General features: G+C 38.4%; 1 protein-coding gene across 1 annotated transcript in view; it reads right to left on the bottom strand.

Moving 5' to 3' along the window:
* mnat1 (MNAT1 component of CDK activating kinase) overlaps window positions 1-18,145 on the bottom strand; it is a 58,270-nt gene extending 40,125 nt beyond the window's left edge. Inside the window, exons 1-6 of the mRNA XM_044141826.1 lie at window positions 17,939-18,145; window positions 8,531-8,683; window positions 8,106-8,179; window positions 7,032-7,135; window positions 6,784-6,924; window positions 3,418-3,549 (exon numbers count right to left, since the gene is read on the bottom strand). Of these exons, the coding sequence (XP_043997761.1) occupies window positions 3,418-3,549; window positions 6,784-6,924; window positions 7,032-7,135; window positions 8,106-8,179; window positions 8,531-8,683; window positions 17,939-18,027 (693 nt within the window). The 5' untranslated portion in view covers window positions 18,028-18,145. The remainder of the gene's footprint in view (window positions 1-3,417; window positions 3,550-6,783; window positions 6,925-7,031; window positions 7,136-8,105; window positions 8,180-8,530; window positions 8,684-17,938) is intronic.
* Window positions 18,146-18,366: the final 221 nt, after the last annotated feature.

Here is an 18,366-nt window from a genome sequence, read left to right as displayed (position 1 = left end):
TATTCTTCAAACACTGTGTGCTCAGACTTCGGGGGAGGGGCACAGAGTGTATTTATCTGTATGCACCCGCACATGGACGTTTGTGTGTGTCCTGGTTCAATAGAGCACTCTACAAAGTGAGGGATTAGAGAAGGTTTCCAGACCATTCCTGAGGCAAGACCAGGCCCATCCCACCGCACATCACACCTGGACTAATACAACTTTCCCCCCCTGAATTGGCCAACTTCCTCTTCAGGCCATTCAACTGTGACGTTAGCAGTCGGTGTTTAGCCAGGAGTCCCTCTCACCAGTTCTAAGAATACCCATCCAGCTCTTCCCAGCACAAATCATGACTGGATTCAACAGAAGGTCCTGTTTTAGATATAGTTGGAAATAACTCCGATGCTGGGAAAAAACTTGCATTTTTAAGTTTCCCTTTAATGGCTCAAGTTCAGGTAGATTGGATGAAAAGTGACTGTGAACATCAACCCTGCAAAAACCCAAACTCTTACTAAGTTTGGTCTAGTTCCTAGAGTTTAGTTTAAATAAGACAAAACTAATGTACAAGCAAGATAATAGCTTATTGTAAGTAAATAATCACTTAATATTGATTTAAAAAGTACGAGTTTCATTGGCAGACTATTTCATTTACAGCACGGGAAAAATGTATTGTAAGTAAAATAATCTGCCAATGGAACTAGAACTATATTATCAATATTAGGGAATTATTTACAAATACAAAGTCCTAGATTTTTCTGAAAAGTTACTTATAATTTAGTTTTGTCTCATTTCAAATGTACTAAGATATTTGCACTTGAAAATAGACCAAAAATACTTGTAAAGATTTAGTATTTTGGCAGTGAATTCTCAAGTATAGCCACATATTCTCAATTAGAATTATGTCAGTACTTTGACTAGGTCATTTTGACACGTGGATATGCTTGTGTTAAACCTGTAGTGTCCAATCAGGGCTTCCATACTGCAAAAACACAAAATCTTACCAAGTATTTTTGGCTTTGTTTCTAGTTCAATACCTTAGTTTGAAATAAGACAAAACTAACTTAAAAGTAACTTTTCAGCAAAATGCAGGAGCGTGTTCAACCCAATGATTCCTTAATATTAATGGAAAATCAAATGGTTGTTATAAGTGAAATAATCTTCCAGTGAAATAAGACTTTTTAACTTATAATATGGGAAAATGTCTTGTGCCACTGGCAGGTTATTTTAATTATAAACAATACTTCATCATTATTAAGGAATTATTGGCTTAAAACAAGTTCTATTTCTGCATTTAATAGAAATGTAATTGAAGCTTTGTTGTGTGTTTTTGTGTATTTTACATTTGTCACTAATAATCGTCTAAGTTAATAACTAAGTTCCTCTTCATTTGTGTAAGAGGAAGATACTGAAAGTTGATTTTTCCCTTTCATTCATAATTTCTTTCAGTTGCAACATGAACTCCTCAAATTTATTGAGTGAATATGAAATTAATTAAATTAAATTACAGAATACTACAGAGAATTTGCACAAATCTCTTTAAGCAATGAAATATCCACATATTTCAGGTTTGCTTTTCCCAAATTTCTTCCCAAAACCTCACAGATACATGCATTCCAGCAATCTGCACGAACCCACAGCTCTTTGCTGAAAGCCTACCAAGTCAAACAAAAGTCATTCCTCTGGACTCTGAGGTGAAGGGAAATCCAAACCAACACTTTCCCCTGACTCGCGTCTCTCGGTTCGACCGAGCAGATGCGTGGTGAGAGCTCTGTTCCACTAACAGCAGCTCAAACGACAAGATGAAGAGAAATTAAAGCAAGAAGCCAGGAAAGCAGCCAAAAGCAACACAATCGTGGCGTGTTTCTCTCAGTCAGTGAGTTTAAATTCCTACTTTATATTAAAAATGGTGACATTCAGTGAAACACTCACAAGAAACAGGGCATGAAGCAGTTGGCATTAGAGAAAAGTGAAAGTTTACGTATAACAGAGCGTGTAAGAAAGCATTTTGAAGCCTTAGGTGAGTGTGAAGCAGATATCTTTGCCATGCTTCACTAAACTGTGAGAAGACAACCGTGTCTCATGAGGGCTGCAGTGGAGGGAGTAAAGATGATGACACAGCCTATCTCAGCCCGTTAAAATGAAAATAAATGACCAAAAACGTGAACGACAGCCAAGTATGAAGGTCTCTCCAGGCACCGTGTGCACAAACTGCGGCGCAGCTAAAGCCCGGAGCCCACATGCCCGGCCCTCGAGGGACCCACCGCTGCTACAGCAGGAATGTGATGATCGGAGCGAAGAGGCCCAATGCCCGTTCCCACACTAAGGGGAAGCAGTAGGCGACGACTACGATCCTCCGTTTCAGGCCTTACACTGCAAAAACACAAAATCCTACCAACTATTTTGGTCTAGTACTAGTGAAAATATCTTACTACACTTCAAAAATGGCAAAACTAATATAGAAGTAACTTTTCATCAAGATACAAAAGCTTGTTTTAAGTCAATAACTCCTCATTATTGATGAAAAATACTAGATCCACTGGCAGATTATCTGCCAAAGGATTGACTTAAAGAAGTTCTTATATCTAACTGAAAAGTTGCTTTTAAGTTAGTTTTGTCTAATTTGAAGTGGAATAAGATTTAGGAATAAAAATTAGACCAAAAATACTTGGTAAAATGTGTTTTTTGCAAGTAATTAATTACCTAGAAGTGAATAATAAATCAGTAACAATATGTAGACACAGGATTAATATCAATCGATAATATTCAATGTATAGAAGACTCACTGAACTGTGGTTCATTATCACACAGCATGAAAGCCTTTAGTAGCTCAACCTCTCAAAGTCAGCGAAGCAAAGTTGGTGGAATCAACTAACTCACTCACTATATGGTCACCTAGCAACTAACTCGCTCACTCTTTGGTTACCTAGCAACGACTTGTTGAGTAACTGACGCAGCAGCAGTTTAAAGTTTAGCCACTGTGCATCATAACTGCTTAAAAATTACCAAACTATAGAAACTGTGGATAAAATAGAAATGGTGGCGTCATCAGTTTGGCAATGTTTTTGATTTAAAACCAAAAACTAATTAATAATTATCAATATCAGCCGATATGAAACCCTTACATTGTGATATGCTTTTCAGGCATAAATAAGGAAAAAAAGAAGAAAAGAAAGAGGGAGGGAGGGAGGAAGGAAGGAAAAAAAGAAGGAAGGAAGGAAGGAAATCATGAAGGAATCTCGCTTCCTTGAAGGAAGCCCTCCATGTGTTCTTTCCTTGTGAGAAAGAACACAAGGAAGAAATTTATAAAGGATGAATACCAGGAAGGAAGGTAAGAAAGAAGGAAGGAACGACAACCTTTAGACAAAAGAGATAAAATAAAGTTTCCCAGCCTTTTCCAGGCTCAATTAATACCAAAAAGATCCAAAGTGTTTCACTTACGATCTGGATCCCAGTAGAGAACAAGCTGGTCGGCTTCACATTCTGTTTCTGCTGCTCTATCTGCGTCTCCAGTTGGGCGGCGCGAACCTTGTGTTGAGCAAGCAAGATGGTGGCAGGAAGCTTGGACTGTTCCTGGAGGAGCACAAACGGTTCCAGTGGCTGTCATTAAAGTGTTTCATTACGAGACCGACACCGGCGGCAGCCCCTTCCCGTCATTCATCGCTGCAGCGAGATAACCATCAGCAAGTGGTGCTTTCAGCCGGGCTGTCACTGGGCTGAAGGCGCAGATATTAAAAACTGAGCAGGAGAACAAAACCTCCAATTAAATCCAAGGTCAGAGGACATATGTCTAAGTACAGCAACTACTAAAGCGGAGATCATGCAGCAGACAGGAACACTGGAAAAACACAAACTCATACCAAGTATTTTTGGTCTAGTTTCTAGTGCAAATATCTTAAAATAAGACAAAAACTAACTGATACGTAACTTTTCAGCCACATACAGGAGCTTGTTTTCAGGCTATAATTCCTTAAATAAATTTAAAAAGTACTTTAAAAGCAAATTATTCCACTTAGAACAAGCCCTTTTCCCTATGTTTCAAATAAACTGCCAATAGAACTAGAACTGGGTTGCTAGGTGACAGACTGGCTTGGCTAGGGTTGCTAGGTAACGACACAGCGTCCTTCATTTTGAAACAAGTTAAATAATCTGCCAATGGAACTAGTACATTTTTATTAAAATGAAGGAACTATTGACTTAAAACAAGTTGCTATATCAAGCTGAAAAGTTACTTTTAAGTTCTTATTTCAGTATTTCAGGTGTACTATGATATTTGCACTGGAAACTAGACCAAAAATACTCGGTAAGTTTATTGTATTTACATAAACAACATGTTGATTTGAACAGATAAATTAATGATTAGGGCTGTAACTAACAAGTATCTTAGTTATCTATTAATTGGATTTTTAAAATGGTACATTCTGCAGATTTTCCATTCTTTTTAATGCAATATTAAAAAATACAATAAAAGATGCTAATAAAGAAATAATGCAATGACATTCATTTGTAGCAAAGGATGCATCTGCAGATTAAAATACTTCTAACATCAACATGTGAAACATTAATACAGTGTGGATCTGATCTGTTGGGTATTTTTAGAATAACTGATTCATAACTGGGTAGCAAAAGCTGCTTAATGAGATTTTTTTATTATTTTTTAACAGAATACGATCCGGGTGAATCTAAAATTATGCATCTTGACCATTTCTGGGTAGAAGGTATTTACAGAGAAAGTTTTTTTTAATCTTAAATGCAAAATGTACATATTTTTTGTACAGTTTTGGTTTAATTACTGCTCTTTCTAAAAATGGCCTTTTTAGTCTGTAATGAACCATCGATTAGTAAATTAGTTGATGATTAGTTCAATAACCAATTATTTAATTACTTGTTTCAGCCCTACTGATATTAGCTGATTAATTAGTCAGGCGATAAAAGAAGAAGGAACAGTCTATTAGCCTTATTTCAGCAAGCTGATAGGCAGAGTGCAGCAACACTCTGGGTCTTTCATTGACTGCTCATTAAAAATAATTCAAACTGCTGAAATTGTGTCATAACTTATTTTTAAGGCTGTATTTATTTGTATTGATTCGGGAACTTTTGGGCACGCTGGTACCGGTAACCGGACCGGTCCATGCAAAAGTTTCAGCATTAACTATTTCCACTACATTTGTTGAATTTAAAAATTTAAGAAAAGTTTAATCAAATCCAAGATATACTCTAAAAATAGTCTTTAAAATTACCAGAAATTTCAGAAATATGTAAATTAAAGTATTAGCTGATAAGAGTAAAGCAGATATAGGAGATAAACGGATAAATTCTGTGTGCAAATGGCCACAGAGAGGCGGAGAAGTCAGAGTCTAGGAGAGTTTCCCTCACAGGGGGTCTGAGCTGATCTCATCTGCCGACGGTCAACAGACCCTGTGCCTTAAACAAGCAAGCACACAGCTTACCCTGTTATCTGTGATGGTCCTTCTGCTGGCAGCTCTGCAGGAACAATAACTTCCAAAGCCCTCGACTCAAAACAATGGAGCCGAAAAGCTTTGGGATCACAGAATGAGAACGATGCAATGACTTGTAATAAGCTCTTAACAGTGTGACAAGGTGGCGGTGTGGGTCTGAGCGGGTTTTCACGCCTGATAGTCCAGTAGACTCGGTTCGAAAAGTTGTAACATTTGTTTCATTTTTATCCGTTGAGGTTTTCTTTCACACTGTATTGAGTGAAACAAACCAAACTAAATGAAAAACCTGTTTGCCTCCTTGCATCAATAACCACTGAAGGAAACAACACTAAAACCTCAGAAGAAGACAACTTTCTTTGTCACAAAATGTAAGCAAAAATGGAGTGGAGCCAAATTTTAGTGGTTGTAGGATTTCTCTTTTGTCATTTCTCCTGCTAGCATTAAAACCCCGTCATGCTTCACGCTAAGTACCAAAATTGGTTCTCATTAACGTAAACGTGTGATGAAAATTGAAGAAAATGTCTTTGCAGAGAGGCATCCGCCTGCCAAACTCGACACCAGGCCTGGGTCAAACTATTTGGACAGAGCTCCGTACAAAGTGTTGCCTGAATGGTCGGCAGTTTGTTGCTGTGCTTTATTTTCAACTAGTCAACTTCCATTATCTGGTTTTTGTACTTGGATACTTTTGAGGAACGTTTTTCTGATGTGATGAAAAACTATGTACATTTCTTTACAGCATAACTTTTTTTTGTTTTGCCCCTCCAGGGGGTCTTTTGTGGGCTCCAGTTTCCCTTATATGACAGCAGGCTGACAGGAAGGGGGGAAGACATGCGGCAAATGTCGCCAGGTCCGGGAATCGAACCCGCGCCGGCCGCGTCGAGGACTCCAGGCCTCCCAACATGGGTCACGCCATCCTCTGCTCCACCACGGCACGCCCCTTTACAACATAACTTACAAAAAAGTGTGCGAAATTTTTATAAAACTTACCAAAACCAAGTAAATGTGTATCAATGAAGCATATGGGAACCTTCTGACTCCCTCATTTGTTTTGGTTGTATTTACCCAGAATGCCTTGTGCTGTTGTCCACTTCCTGCTTTTGGAGCGGACTTCAGTTCGCTTGACATTCAAACCGTGCCAGAGTTTAGTTCAACTGTACTGAGATTTAGGTTTTTAGGCGGACAAGAGTTCAGTTTTTTGGTCTGGATCAGATTAAGCATTCATAAGTCCCAAACGAACCAGAGTTCAGTTAAAGCAGACAAAACGGTGCTGGTGTGAAAGCATGTGCATCAGCCTTTCTTTTCTTGTCACTTTTAGTAAATAAGGACATGCAGCATGTGTGTTTCTCACCAGTTCATCCAGCAGAGCCTGTTTGCTCTTCCTCTTGGCCTGCAGCTGCCTCTGCTCCTCCTGCAACACTTCCAGCCTCCGCTGCTCGTTGCTCTGCTGCTGCAGAAGCAGCAGCTCCTCCAGCTCTTCCTGCTCCCGCGTCTGAGGGAGGAGAATGAAACATTATCCTCAAAACCATCTGCAACATCACCGACCACAAAACTGAAGTCATGCAAGTGTTTGTTTAAGAGAGGGGAGACGGTGCTTACAAGCTTCGCCTTATTTCTCTGGATGATGTCTTTGTTTTCCCTCTGGTACTGCTCCATCCTGCCCTTGGTGTTCTCCACATCAATGTTGTTTGTAAGGTTGTAAACTGCATTTAAAAGTAAAACAAAATACATAATTGTTTTTTAACTTCAAGAACATAATATTGTGTATTTGTAAATAATATTCTTCAGATGAGAGAAGCAAAATCAACGCCTTTACCACAACAGAAACAATTAGGAGCTTCCATTTTACATATTAAGATTCAAGAAATTTAAAGTCATCTGTGACTGAACATTACCTAGAATAATAAAAAGCTTAACAGAGGAGGGCTCAGAGTGTTTAGGAGGAAATAAAGCTGGCAACCATCAGCATATGGAAAGGAATCTTACGAAGTATTTTTGGTCTAGCTTCTAGTGCAAATATATTAATATCCTTGAAATAAGAAAGAAAACAAACAAGTCATTTTCCAGCAAGATATAGGAGCTTGTTTTCAGTTAATAATTTCTTAATATTGATTTTAAAAAGTAGTAGTTCCACTGGCAGATTATTTAAATTATAATATGGGAAAAATATCTTAATATAAGTGAAGTAACAATATTTTGAAGAATAGCTCCCAGCAGTGACAAAATAAGTGACCCAAGTAAAGAGCCCTGCAGGGCACCCCAATGCAAACATCTTTCATAATGCTGTAATCTTTTTTTAACAATATTAAGGAATTAATGACTTAAACCAAGCTCATACATCTTGTTGAGAAGTTACTTGTAAGTTAGTTTTATCTTATTTCAACTCTACTAAGATATCTGCACTAACAACTAGACAGAAATACTTGGTCATGTTACTAAAGATAGCTCCCAGCAGCAGGAGATAAAGTTTGAAAAGCAGTGGGTCAATAATAGAGCCTTGTGGTACACCCTATGGAAAACATTCGGGATGCTTTTTTTAAAAAAAATAAAAGTACTAAATGGAGATTAATGGTGATACTCAGTCCATCCAGGCTGAAAGTCCTCTGAGGGACTTGTATTCCCAGACCGGATGCTTCTTTGATGAGAATTGGACTGAGGCCTTCCTGTTCCTACCTATGTCCTCCACCTGTTCCAGATAGTCGTTATAGTCTCTCAGGCTGGGGAAGTCGAACTCTCTTTTGTTGTAGCTGCAGAGAAACAAGAGGAGCAATCACCGACAGTAACAGCATCCATTAAATCAACCATTTTATAAACCATCTCTGCTTTCTGCCCAATACACACATACATTAGATCTCAATTAAGGGGCTATTAAAACACTGATAAGATGGAGTGAAAGAGGACAGGGAGGGGCTGCGGAGTAAAAATCTGGCAGAGAAAGAGCCTCCGCCCTCACCACCCGGGGAGACTCATTGTCTACAAAACAAACAGTGTAATGAGGAAGACAAAGGCAGCTTAAGAAGTGGGAGGAGGCCTGGAGAAACATATAAACACAGAGAACCACACCCCTAATGCCCACCCCTCTCCCCAAACTCACTCACATCTTCATCACCTTCTTGCGGATCTCTACCTCCTTGTCCACAGATGCGTCTTCGAAGAGCTGCACACGAAAGTTGCTCTTCCTCAGAGGCGTGTCGCATTGCACGCAGTTCCCCGAGCCGCGCACAAACAGCATCTCCACACAGTTCTCGCATCTAAGGCAACAAGCAGAACACTGGCAACACAGCTTCATGTGCAAATACAGTTTCTACTCATTTCTCCATGAAATGAGGCAATAATGCAGCAGTGGGCGATAACAGGGGATCAGAATATTTCTCCTAAGTGCTCAAAGATGGCCGGGATTATGGTTGGAATGTCAATTAGGCCGCCTCGCACTCTCAGACAAGAGGAAATTAGTCCCAACACCCCATCAGCGGAGTGTCTGTCTGCGCTGGAAAAACGTTTGCTTTATTGTTGTTTCAGCAGACCTCAACCATTCTGCCAGGTTGCGTAATATGAGAAAAATCCAGCTCAATAATCTGTGCAGAACTCATCCCAGCACAGATTATATGCTGAGTAACTTTGGAATATTTCAGGGGTTTGAGGTTTTTCTTCATCGCCTGATTAAAGGAGGTATTATAAGATGAAATATTTGTGATTTTAACAATATTCTATCATATTGTCCAATTTCTAAGACAATGGCCAAAACATTTATTAGAAAGAAAGAGGTAGTAATTTATTTTTTGGCAAAACTACTTTATTTTAGCCACTATTTTAGGAAAGTGACAATAAACATCTGCCATTTATTTATTTTTTATTATTATGATCCAGAAAGTTTGAGACCTTCAACAATAAAACTGAGCATAAAATTTATTAAGAGGAATTTAAGTTTTCAAATCAACCTATCTTAAGTGGAAAAGTAATTATCCCCTTTGTTAAATCACGGATTAAATGTTTTTATTCCCATTTTCCAAAAGGTTGCAATCTAGTAAATCTGACAACATGGAGTGTGTTAACAGATTTTAAAAAACATGTTCTATAGAATTTCAAGAACAGATGACAAACACATTTTCTTCCAGTTCTTCAGCCTGGAAATGGGTACAAAAATATTTCTAATAAATCTGACAGCACTCCATTTATGTTTACATTTTGCTCATGTCTGCTTTGTGTCACTTCCTTCAGTGGTTCTTGGTGCAACGCCCCCACAGGCGAGGAGGAGGACAGGTTTGGATCACTTTGAAAGCAAACCGCAGCAGCTGGAAATGTAACAAATGTCACAATCGACCCAAATCTACTGGACTGTCAGGTGTGAAAACACCCTCAAGTATCAAGCATGAAGGTTTTGAAGCGGCCTAGTTAAAGTCTAAACCTAAATAAGATTAATGTGCTGTAGTATGACATAAAACGGATTCTTTATACATGAAAACTCTGAATACAATCAGGTTTTAGGTTTAGAGGTGAGTACTACGCTGCCATGTTTTTAGGATAATTGTATTTTTTTAATAAATGACATGATCTGAAAACTGCTCCTTGTATTTTCTCACGTTATTTTTGCCTGATATTAAAATTTATTTTATGCACTGAGACACTAAGTGTGGAAAAATGTGCTCTATATATTTTCAAGACCACATATGGGACAAAAGAGTCCTGATGAGTTTTTCAGCTGGACTTCATCTTCTCAAGTAATTCTCAACTCTTAATCAGTGATTCAGCTTAACCTGGACAGTTTTCTGCATCATTTGATCACCTGACGGCACAGACCTGAATTTAACCATCAATCACACCTTTATGCAGGTAGGCATTTACCCATCAGTCACACTCCAGTGGAGATTGGACACTGCAGACAATGGGAATGTCCCTTCGTGTCCCCCTGATGGGCTGAAGAGGCCGGATAAACGTTTGCACAGTCGCTCTTTTAATTAAGTCTCTGTGGAGCTTTATTGCCACAGAAATTCAACTTCCAGCTCATGACCACCCTCACAAAAATGGACATCTGGTTTCCGAGCACCAGCATTATTCAGAATTACGAGAGGAAAGATGAATTTCTCTTTACACCTCACTGACGGTGTGCCTGAGTCACTTCACTGCCGCCAAGTCGAGCCAAGTGAAGAGTTTAAGAAAGACACAAGCATTCGGGACAGTCATGCAAGACGTTTCACCTCATCAGCAAGACGCAAAGCAGAAAACACAGCTAGGGAGGAAAGTGCAGACACGTGGAATTTCTCTGTTTACACCTAACGCTTCCAATAAGGGTCAAACAAGCCCAACCTGCCGCAACTTAAAGCGCTAATGCTCTCATGTGTCAGTTTGGCTTGGCCGTAGCCAAGCTGAGATGTTGAAAATGAAAGCAAACCGACAGCCAGAAGCATGTGCGGTGTCCAGTTGGTGTCTCGGAGTTGGGAGCGAGCCCTGGAAGAGGCAGATGTTCGCTGCGGCCTCAGGCTACAGCAGATCTATAGGCCTTGCCATATGGAGGTGGATGGAGGGATTCTGCTTGTTTCCACAGGCCCACAAAGAGGCCATTCATCAACATGGGGGAAGGAGCGGGGCGTAGCTTGCCCCATGCCCCATAAATGGACCACACAACAGAACCCTCTAATGGGCAAATCCTGTGTAACTCTAGAGCCGAGAGGTGACCCCTTAAAATAAAGGGAGGAGACTTTTCCATCTTCTGCTCTGCGCCAGCTTTCATGTTCAGAGACATAACCCCGCTCAGACAGAAAGACGTTTCAGAAGTAACAGCTTGCCATCTCTGTGTCCCAGGGCTGTTGTTGCTGACGGAGTGCTTTGGACACCTCCCTCTCTCACCTGTCCTGCTCAGAGCTCCAGGCTCCTATCTCTTCATCTGCAGCTGTCAGCAGGTCACAGAGGGGGTGGAGGGCTAATAGGAAGGTAAACAAGGCGATACTGGCTCAGCAAAGAGACTAACACCACTACATCCTAACTCTACCAACCCGCCAGAAAGAGGCAAATCAAAATGGAACTGTGGGTTGCTCTGATAGACCTCTTCACCTTCCCACCTTCAGTAGGTCCAAAGTTACCAGAACCTACAAACTGTCTTATTTACATCCCTTATAGATCGCGGTAACCCTTTATTTGAAGGGGCATGCATAAGACTAGCATGACATAACACCTGTCATGAACATGAAGGAGTCTTCATAAATGTTGTCATCAAGTGTCATTTGGTAAATAAAGACACTTTTCATTCAAAATTGCACTGAATGTTGAATTAAAAGTCCACTGAACGTGTCAACTTTGTATTAAAAGTGTCATTATTTGCCAAATGACACTTTATAACAACAGGCGAAGCATCCACAAAGACTCCTTCATGTTTACAACAGTGTCATGTTAGACTTATGGACACCCCTCCAAATAAAGTGTTACCTAGATCGCTTTTCAAACTTAAGGTGCTCGACAGACAAGAGACGCCGCCGCTCCCTCTCCTTTCATTTCCTGTAAAACTTCAGGTGACAATCATTGCCCTCCTCCTGCCAAGCAACTGTCGAATTTCGTGTATGTGAAAGTTTGAGCTGGTACATGTGGAAGTGTACATGCAGGCTAGTGATGCGTTACAAGAAAGGTGAAAAATTTTCAACTTTTGTCACATTCCTGCTGTTGCCATCTTGTCCCGTGTGTTGGGTTCACGGCTTTACGCTGTCGTTCGTCACAGCTGGTGTCAAGCCCACTAGGAGGTTTTCACACCTGATAAACCGGTAGTCCAGTTTCAATAGGGACCAAGATGTCAACATTTGTCACATTTTCAGCTGCTGCAGTTCTTTTTCACACTGTTCTGTGTCAAACAAACCAAACCCTTTGATAAACCTATTCACCTCCTCTCCTGTGGGGGCGCTGCACCAAGAACCACTGTAGGAAACGACAGAAAAACCTCTGAAGAAGACATACGCGCATCTTTTGTTTTCATGAAATGTAAAGTAAAATGGAATAGGAACAGATTTTAAGAGTTGTAGGATTTTCCTTTTGTCTTTGGGAAAACACCATGAGCCATTTCTACCTCTAGCAGGAAATTTTCTTTAGGTTTTATTTACCTGTGCTTAAGTCCACTTCCTTCTTTTGGAGCGGCCTCCGGCCCACTTGCCGTTCACATACACGTTCAAACAGCACCAGAGTTCATTTGAACCAAATCAAGGTTTTTAGGCAGACCAGAGTTCATTTTTTAAATTCACATCAGAGTTCAATTATGCATTCACACCTCCCCAAATGAACCGGACTTTCTAGAACTAGAGATCGATTAAAGTGGACTAAATAGGGCTGGTGTGAAAGCATCTTAACTTACATCCCAATCAATGAGATTTATTAATAGATCGCTTTTCAAACTTAAAAGTGAGAAACAAATAGCTTTGCAGAAGCTAAGAGAAAAAGAAAAATTTTCCAAAGCTAATAAAGTCAAAGCACAGAATCAGTGTGAAGTGAGCTTGATTTCTGATCCTGCATTCAGATGAATGTTGCAGCATCCGCAGTGAAGTTAGGCTCTTCTTGGGAGGCCCAGAAACCAGTGCATTACAGTAATCAATTCTGCATGTTATGAAAGCTTGTATTAGTATCTCTGCATTGGACCGAGAGAGAAACTCAGACGAAACTGATGATATAATATTCTGAGCTTCTTCTACTGTCTTAAACTGAGTTCTGTCCTGAATAAAGAAAATTCTCAAGCATCTAAACTTCTAAAATATAGAAAAATAAAAAGAGAATATATGAATCTCAGGTCATAAACAACATTGATGTCTTTGTCACAAACACAGCTCTAAAAGTGAATGTGATGTTTTCTGATGATACCATCCCAGAGTACCATAAAAATATGGGACCTAAAACTGAACCTGGTGGAACGCCATACTGCACAGCTATGCTCATACCTGGATAAAGCCATATACTACCAAAGAATTGTGTTGCTTCTTACAAATAACCCTGATTACCTAACCTGGAAGGCTTAGACTGATTAAATGGGTAACCATCCTCACTAGTGCAGTGCTGCTCTGACATTTGAGTTTATAGCCATGGGGGAAACAAATTAATCATAAAGGGATCTGAAAGAGTTCAGCTGAATGTCATAAACCAGAAAAAAAGACATTAAAAGATATCTAAGAACTCAGGAAAACTAATCACCAACGTTCAAATTGAAATTAATATGAGGGAAATGATGGGATTCAGGAAGAACAACAAAAATATTATCCAGAAAAACAGTATCTTTAAGGAGAAAACCATAACTGTATGAAATGCAGAGGCGTTTCACCAAGACGAATGGGTAAAGAACCTCAAGCTGGGTGCGGCTTGACAATTCACAGTAAGAACGAGGCCATAGCTTTGGGTCAGGGTCATTTGGTTAGCTTCACAACACAACAGTTTGATAATAAATTTAAGAAATTTTCCCTTTTTTTATATCGTTCTCTGATATATCGCTAAAAACTTTGTATGTAAACCTTTGAGCACGAAATTTTAAATTTTACCGTCCACAAAGTTTTTCTAGAGTTTGAGATTTGAGCAGAAGAACTAAATATGTTTCCAGAAACACAAATCAGATCAATAAAATGCCGTAATCAACCGTATTAAATGCTGCAGCTACATTAGAGCATTTAAAATCAGCACTGATGTTCAGGAAATGATCAATTACAATATTGTTGTTTTGAGACTATTTTCAAGTAACACATTGATAATGCAAGATATTTTAAATATCCAAAATAAAAAACAAAAGCAGTAAACAAAACTGAAATACAAAAAATATACACACAACAAAAACCATAAATATAAATAAGGTTATGTCGTCTCTTTAAATAAAATTACCCATCAGAAAATATTAATCATCAGACTGGAAATGATGGAGCTTATTTTAATTAATCGTGCAATTAATTGATTAACTGATTAATTGCTTACAGCGACAGGTTTACATGAAGTTTATTAATCTTAAATGGAAAATTTGTATGTTTTTGTACAATTTTGGCTCAATTAATATTTTGCTCTTTCAGTAAATTTCCTTTTTTAAGTCTGTATCTTCCAGTTAGCAACTAATCAATTACTAAATTAGTTGACAATTATTATTATTATTGATTAATCACATTTAATCTGTCTGATTATTTCAATCCTAATCTGCACCATGTCAAAAGCCAAAGAAAATGGTTTGATGTCTGTAAACTTAGTAAGTAACACATTTTAAGTTTAATCAGAGTCAGTCTTCCAAAACGAGGTTTAGTGGATTTTAATTTAGATTCACGGAGGAGGAACTAAAACCTCCAGGGTTTGTTTAGCTCAATCAAACAGTTTAAAAGCAAAACACAAGCATTTAAATTGAATATTTCTAAAAAACAAAACAAACAAACCTCAATTTAATTCAGTTTGTTAAATGCAACATTTCTATGTTATATGAAAGAGGCATTAAAAAATTCAATTTAGATCAAATCAATTCATACAACCGTACAAAACAAGTTTCAAAACATCCGCCGAATGATATGAGAGATGACAGAAATAGAAATAAAAAAACAGGTAAATAGTCTGCTCTCAGCAGGAGCAAAGCCAAGGTGACCTGATCCAGGGCGCTGCTTAAAATTGCTTCATTTGCAGAATCGTTTAATTTTCTGCATGTAGCTCTCCATCCAGACTGAGGCGGGAGGAGTTATGAGCCCTTGTTGACCTGATGACGAAGCACAACCACTTCCAACTGGTACCACGCTCAATAAGCAGAAGGTGGGGTCGGAAAAGTCACGCTGATCAGGCCACCGCGGCACGACATCCATTCAGAGAGCTGCTGCTACATCTACCCTTCTGTAAACTACAACTACTAATGATAAACTATATAAATCTCACATACATGAGAAGAAAATACATGTTCATGGTGTTGAGATAAAAAACGTTGCCCTAAAATGAAAGGAACTCCATTAAGATGTTCAGGACACAAGCCCACCATAAACAGGAAACTGTTGGAGTGAAATCTGCAAAAACACAAAATCTTTGCAGGTATTTTTGGTCTAGTTCAGGGGTGTCAAAGTCAAATGGACGGAGGGCCAAATAAAAAATTTAGCTACAAGCCGAGGGCCGGACTGATCGAATGTTCATTGAGATTTTTTTAAATGACGCATTTGCTCTAGTGCAGCGGACCGGCCCAAGCCTTCGTGAGCGGACCGGGGGGGGGGGGGTGCGCGCGCGTTGTGTGGATCGAACTTGGGGGGGGTGCCTCTCGCATTTTTTCAGACGGGGTGCCGGCTTGCTGCGGGCCGGTTCTAATAATAAATCAAGATCATCCCAGGGGCCGTAGAAAATCTTCTCGCGGGCCGGATGTGGCCCGCGGGCCTTGACTCTGACATATGTGGTCTAGTTTCTACTGAAAATCTCTTACACATGAAATAAGACAAAAGCAACTTACAAACAAGTTTTCAGCAAAGTATAGGAGCTTTTTTAAAGTCAATAAATCCCTAATATTGATGAAAAAGTGTAAGTTCCAGATTATTTTACTTATGACACATTTTCCCACATTATAAGTGAAATAATTTAGGACTTTTTCATCAATATTAAGGAATTATTTACTTGATACAATCTCTTACATCTTGTTTGTAAATTTGTTTTATTTTATTTCAAGTGTTTTAAAATATTTGCACAAAAAACTAGACTAAAAATTCTTAGTAAGATTTTGTGTTTTTTCAGTGTTTGGACAATCCAAATGTTTTCTGCAGAAAAGATTGAGCTGCTTGGCAACAACTTAAAGGATTTTGAATTAGAGGAGTCAAGATGAGGCCTTCAAATCTACAAACTGTCATGCAAGACGGTGGCAGCATCATGCTGAGGGAATGAGCAGATGTGATACTTTTGCATTGCACAAGCACCAATTTCTTTAATTTATTCATCCTCATTATTTTCTCTTATGACTTTATTTATATGAATGTTTCTTCTTCTCCCATTTAATTCTGCAGCATTCATGATCAGCTTCTTATATCTCAAACTTTACATCACATCATGTGAATTATGATAACGATCCGTTTCAAACTCTTAAATGTTTCCTGAAGTTATAAAAATATGGTAAAACAAACTTTTTCTCTTTTCTTTGCTCCACATCTTTGCAAAAAGTTCAAAAATAACTTATTTTGATACGATGTCTGAATTGTGTTTGATTTCAGAGCAACACAACATATCAAATGGTAACCGCCATCTTAGTATCAATATGATTTTAGCATCCAAACTTTGCAATCAATAATATATTTAGTCAGTTGGATGTAAATTCCTGGTCCTTTATGCCAAAACCTATAAGGATTTAAATAGGTGGAAATTTATGAAGGTTCTGTAAAGTAGTGGGATGATCACAGAAAAGAAAATGTGGGTTCACCATTAAAATATTAACATCACTGAAGTAAATTGATGCAATTTGGTTTATTCTTCTTTTTTTTTTTGCTTTGTTTCTAGATTTCATCAACATATTTCCTGATTATGCCTTTTAATCGGGTTGTTTTATGTTTCATCCACTGATTGAATATAAAACAGAAACATTAGATCTTGTTGCAGGTCAACAACTGTGTTTCAGGCCTGTTAACAGGATTTAATATTAGAACATATACTGTATCTCAATGTATCAGTATGAATTATAATTGAATTCACACAGATAGTTAATGCCGCACACATTTACAATTATTGGACTTCTAAATCATCTGAATTAACACAAAAACATGTCTCCAAACCAGAGTTGGGTGCATTTACTTGAGTATCGTTTTTGGAAAATAATTACTTTTAAGAGTATTTTCACTACACCTAACTTTTTACTTTTGCTTGAGTAATTTTATTATGAAGTATCGCTACTCTTACTTGAGTAAAATTTCTGGATTCTCTACTGAATGAAGAACGAACATGTTTTAATCAAAAATTCACCAGACAGACACACACTTGCAGTTTTTGTTAAAGTTCTAAAAGTTTTTTATTTAAAGAAACTGATTTGGAAATCATTTATTTCGCCTGTTTTTGTTATTTTTTACTACTAATATGAATTTTTGTCATTCTGATTTTTAAAATACCAACATTTCCACTTAACGTTTGACGATGTAATTTTTAAATATTAAATTATTGATAATTTGATCAGTACTTGAGTAGACTTTTTACCAAATACTTATCTATTTCTACTTGAGTAATTTTTGGATGGGTACTTTTTACATTTACTTGAGCAGAAATATGCTGAAGTAGTGCGACTCTTACTTCAGTATATTTTTGTATTTCTGGCTACTCTACTGCCTCAAACCTTGACCAAAATATTTCTCCATAGAGAAAAAGGAAGATTTTTGTCGTCTTGCCTTAATTCGCCTGAAATGAGCGAAAGCTCCAACTTAAACCGTTCACACTCAGGTTTAACGGTAAAATATGATTAAAACATTTATCTACTGACATTTAAGTGGGATCTGTCATCTTCCCTGTGGGTTATTTTTGTAAACTCTGCCCTGTTCTACAGAAATGATTCCCCTGCTGCTGCTTTCTGTTGGAGGACTTACAGCGTGTGGCCGCAGACGTTCACCATCAGCTTCAGCGACGGGTTCCTGTACTTGGTGGTCTTACATCTCGGACAGCCCTGGTCGTCCATCTTTATTGTTATTTTTATTATTTCTGTCAGAAACAAGCTTCATAAAAATGTCAACATCTGCGACCGTCCACTGAGGCGGACCGAAGCGTCACTCTGAGAACGCTCCCACCGGAAACGCCTCTAATAACAATGGTTCCTACCCCTCGGACAGGCGTAGCAGACTGCAGCAGTATTGAGGTTTATATAAAACCCACAACTTAATTTCTGTTTTCAACCCTCTTTCCTAGCATCCCACACCTTCATCTAGTTTATGAAATCTCTGCTTAGAGGTTTATTGAGAATGAGAATACCATTAAAATCATTAAATTTGACTTGATTTAAGCACAAAATAAATTATTT

Source organism: Gambusia affinis, linkage group LG16 (genome assembly GCF_019740435.1).
Source record: "Gambusia affinis linkage group LG16, SWU_Gaff_1.0, whole genome shotgun sequence".
Lineage (NCBI taxonomy): Eukaryota > Metazoa > Chordata > Actinopteri > Cyprinodontiformes > Poeciliidae > Gambusia > Gambusia affinis.
Note: the sequence above shows the minus strand (reverse complement) of the source record. Positions and strands in the feature narration are given on the sequence as shown.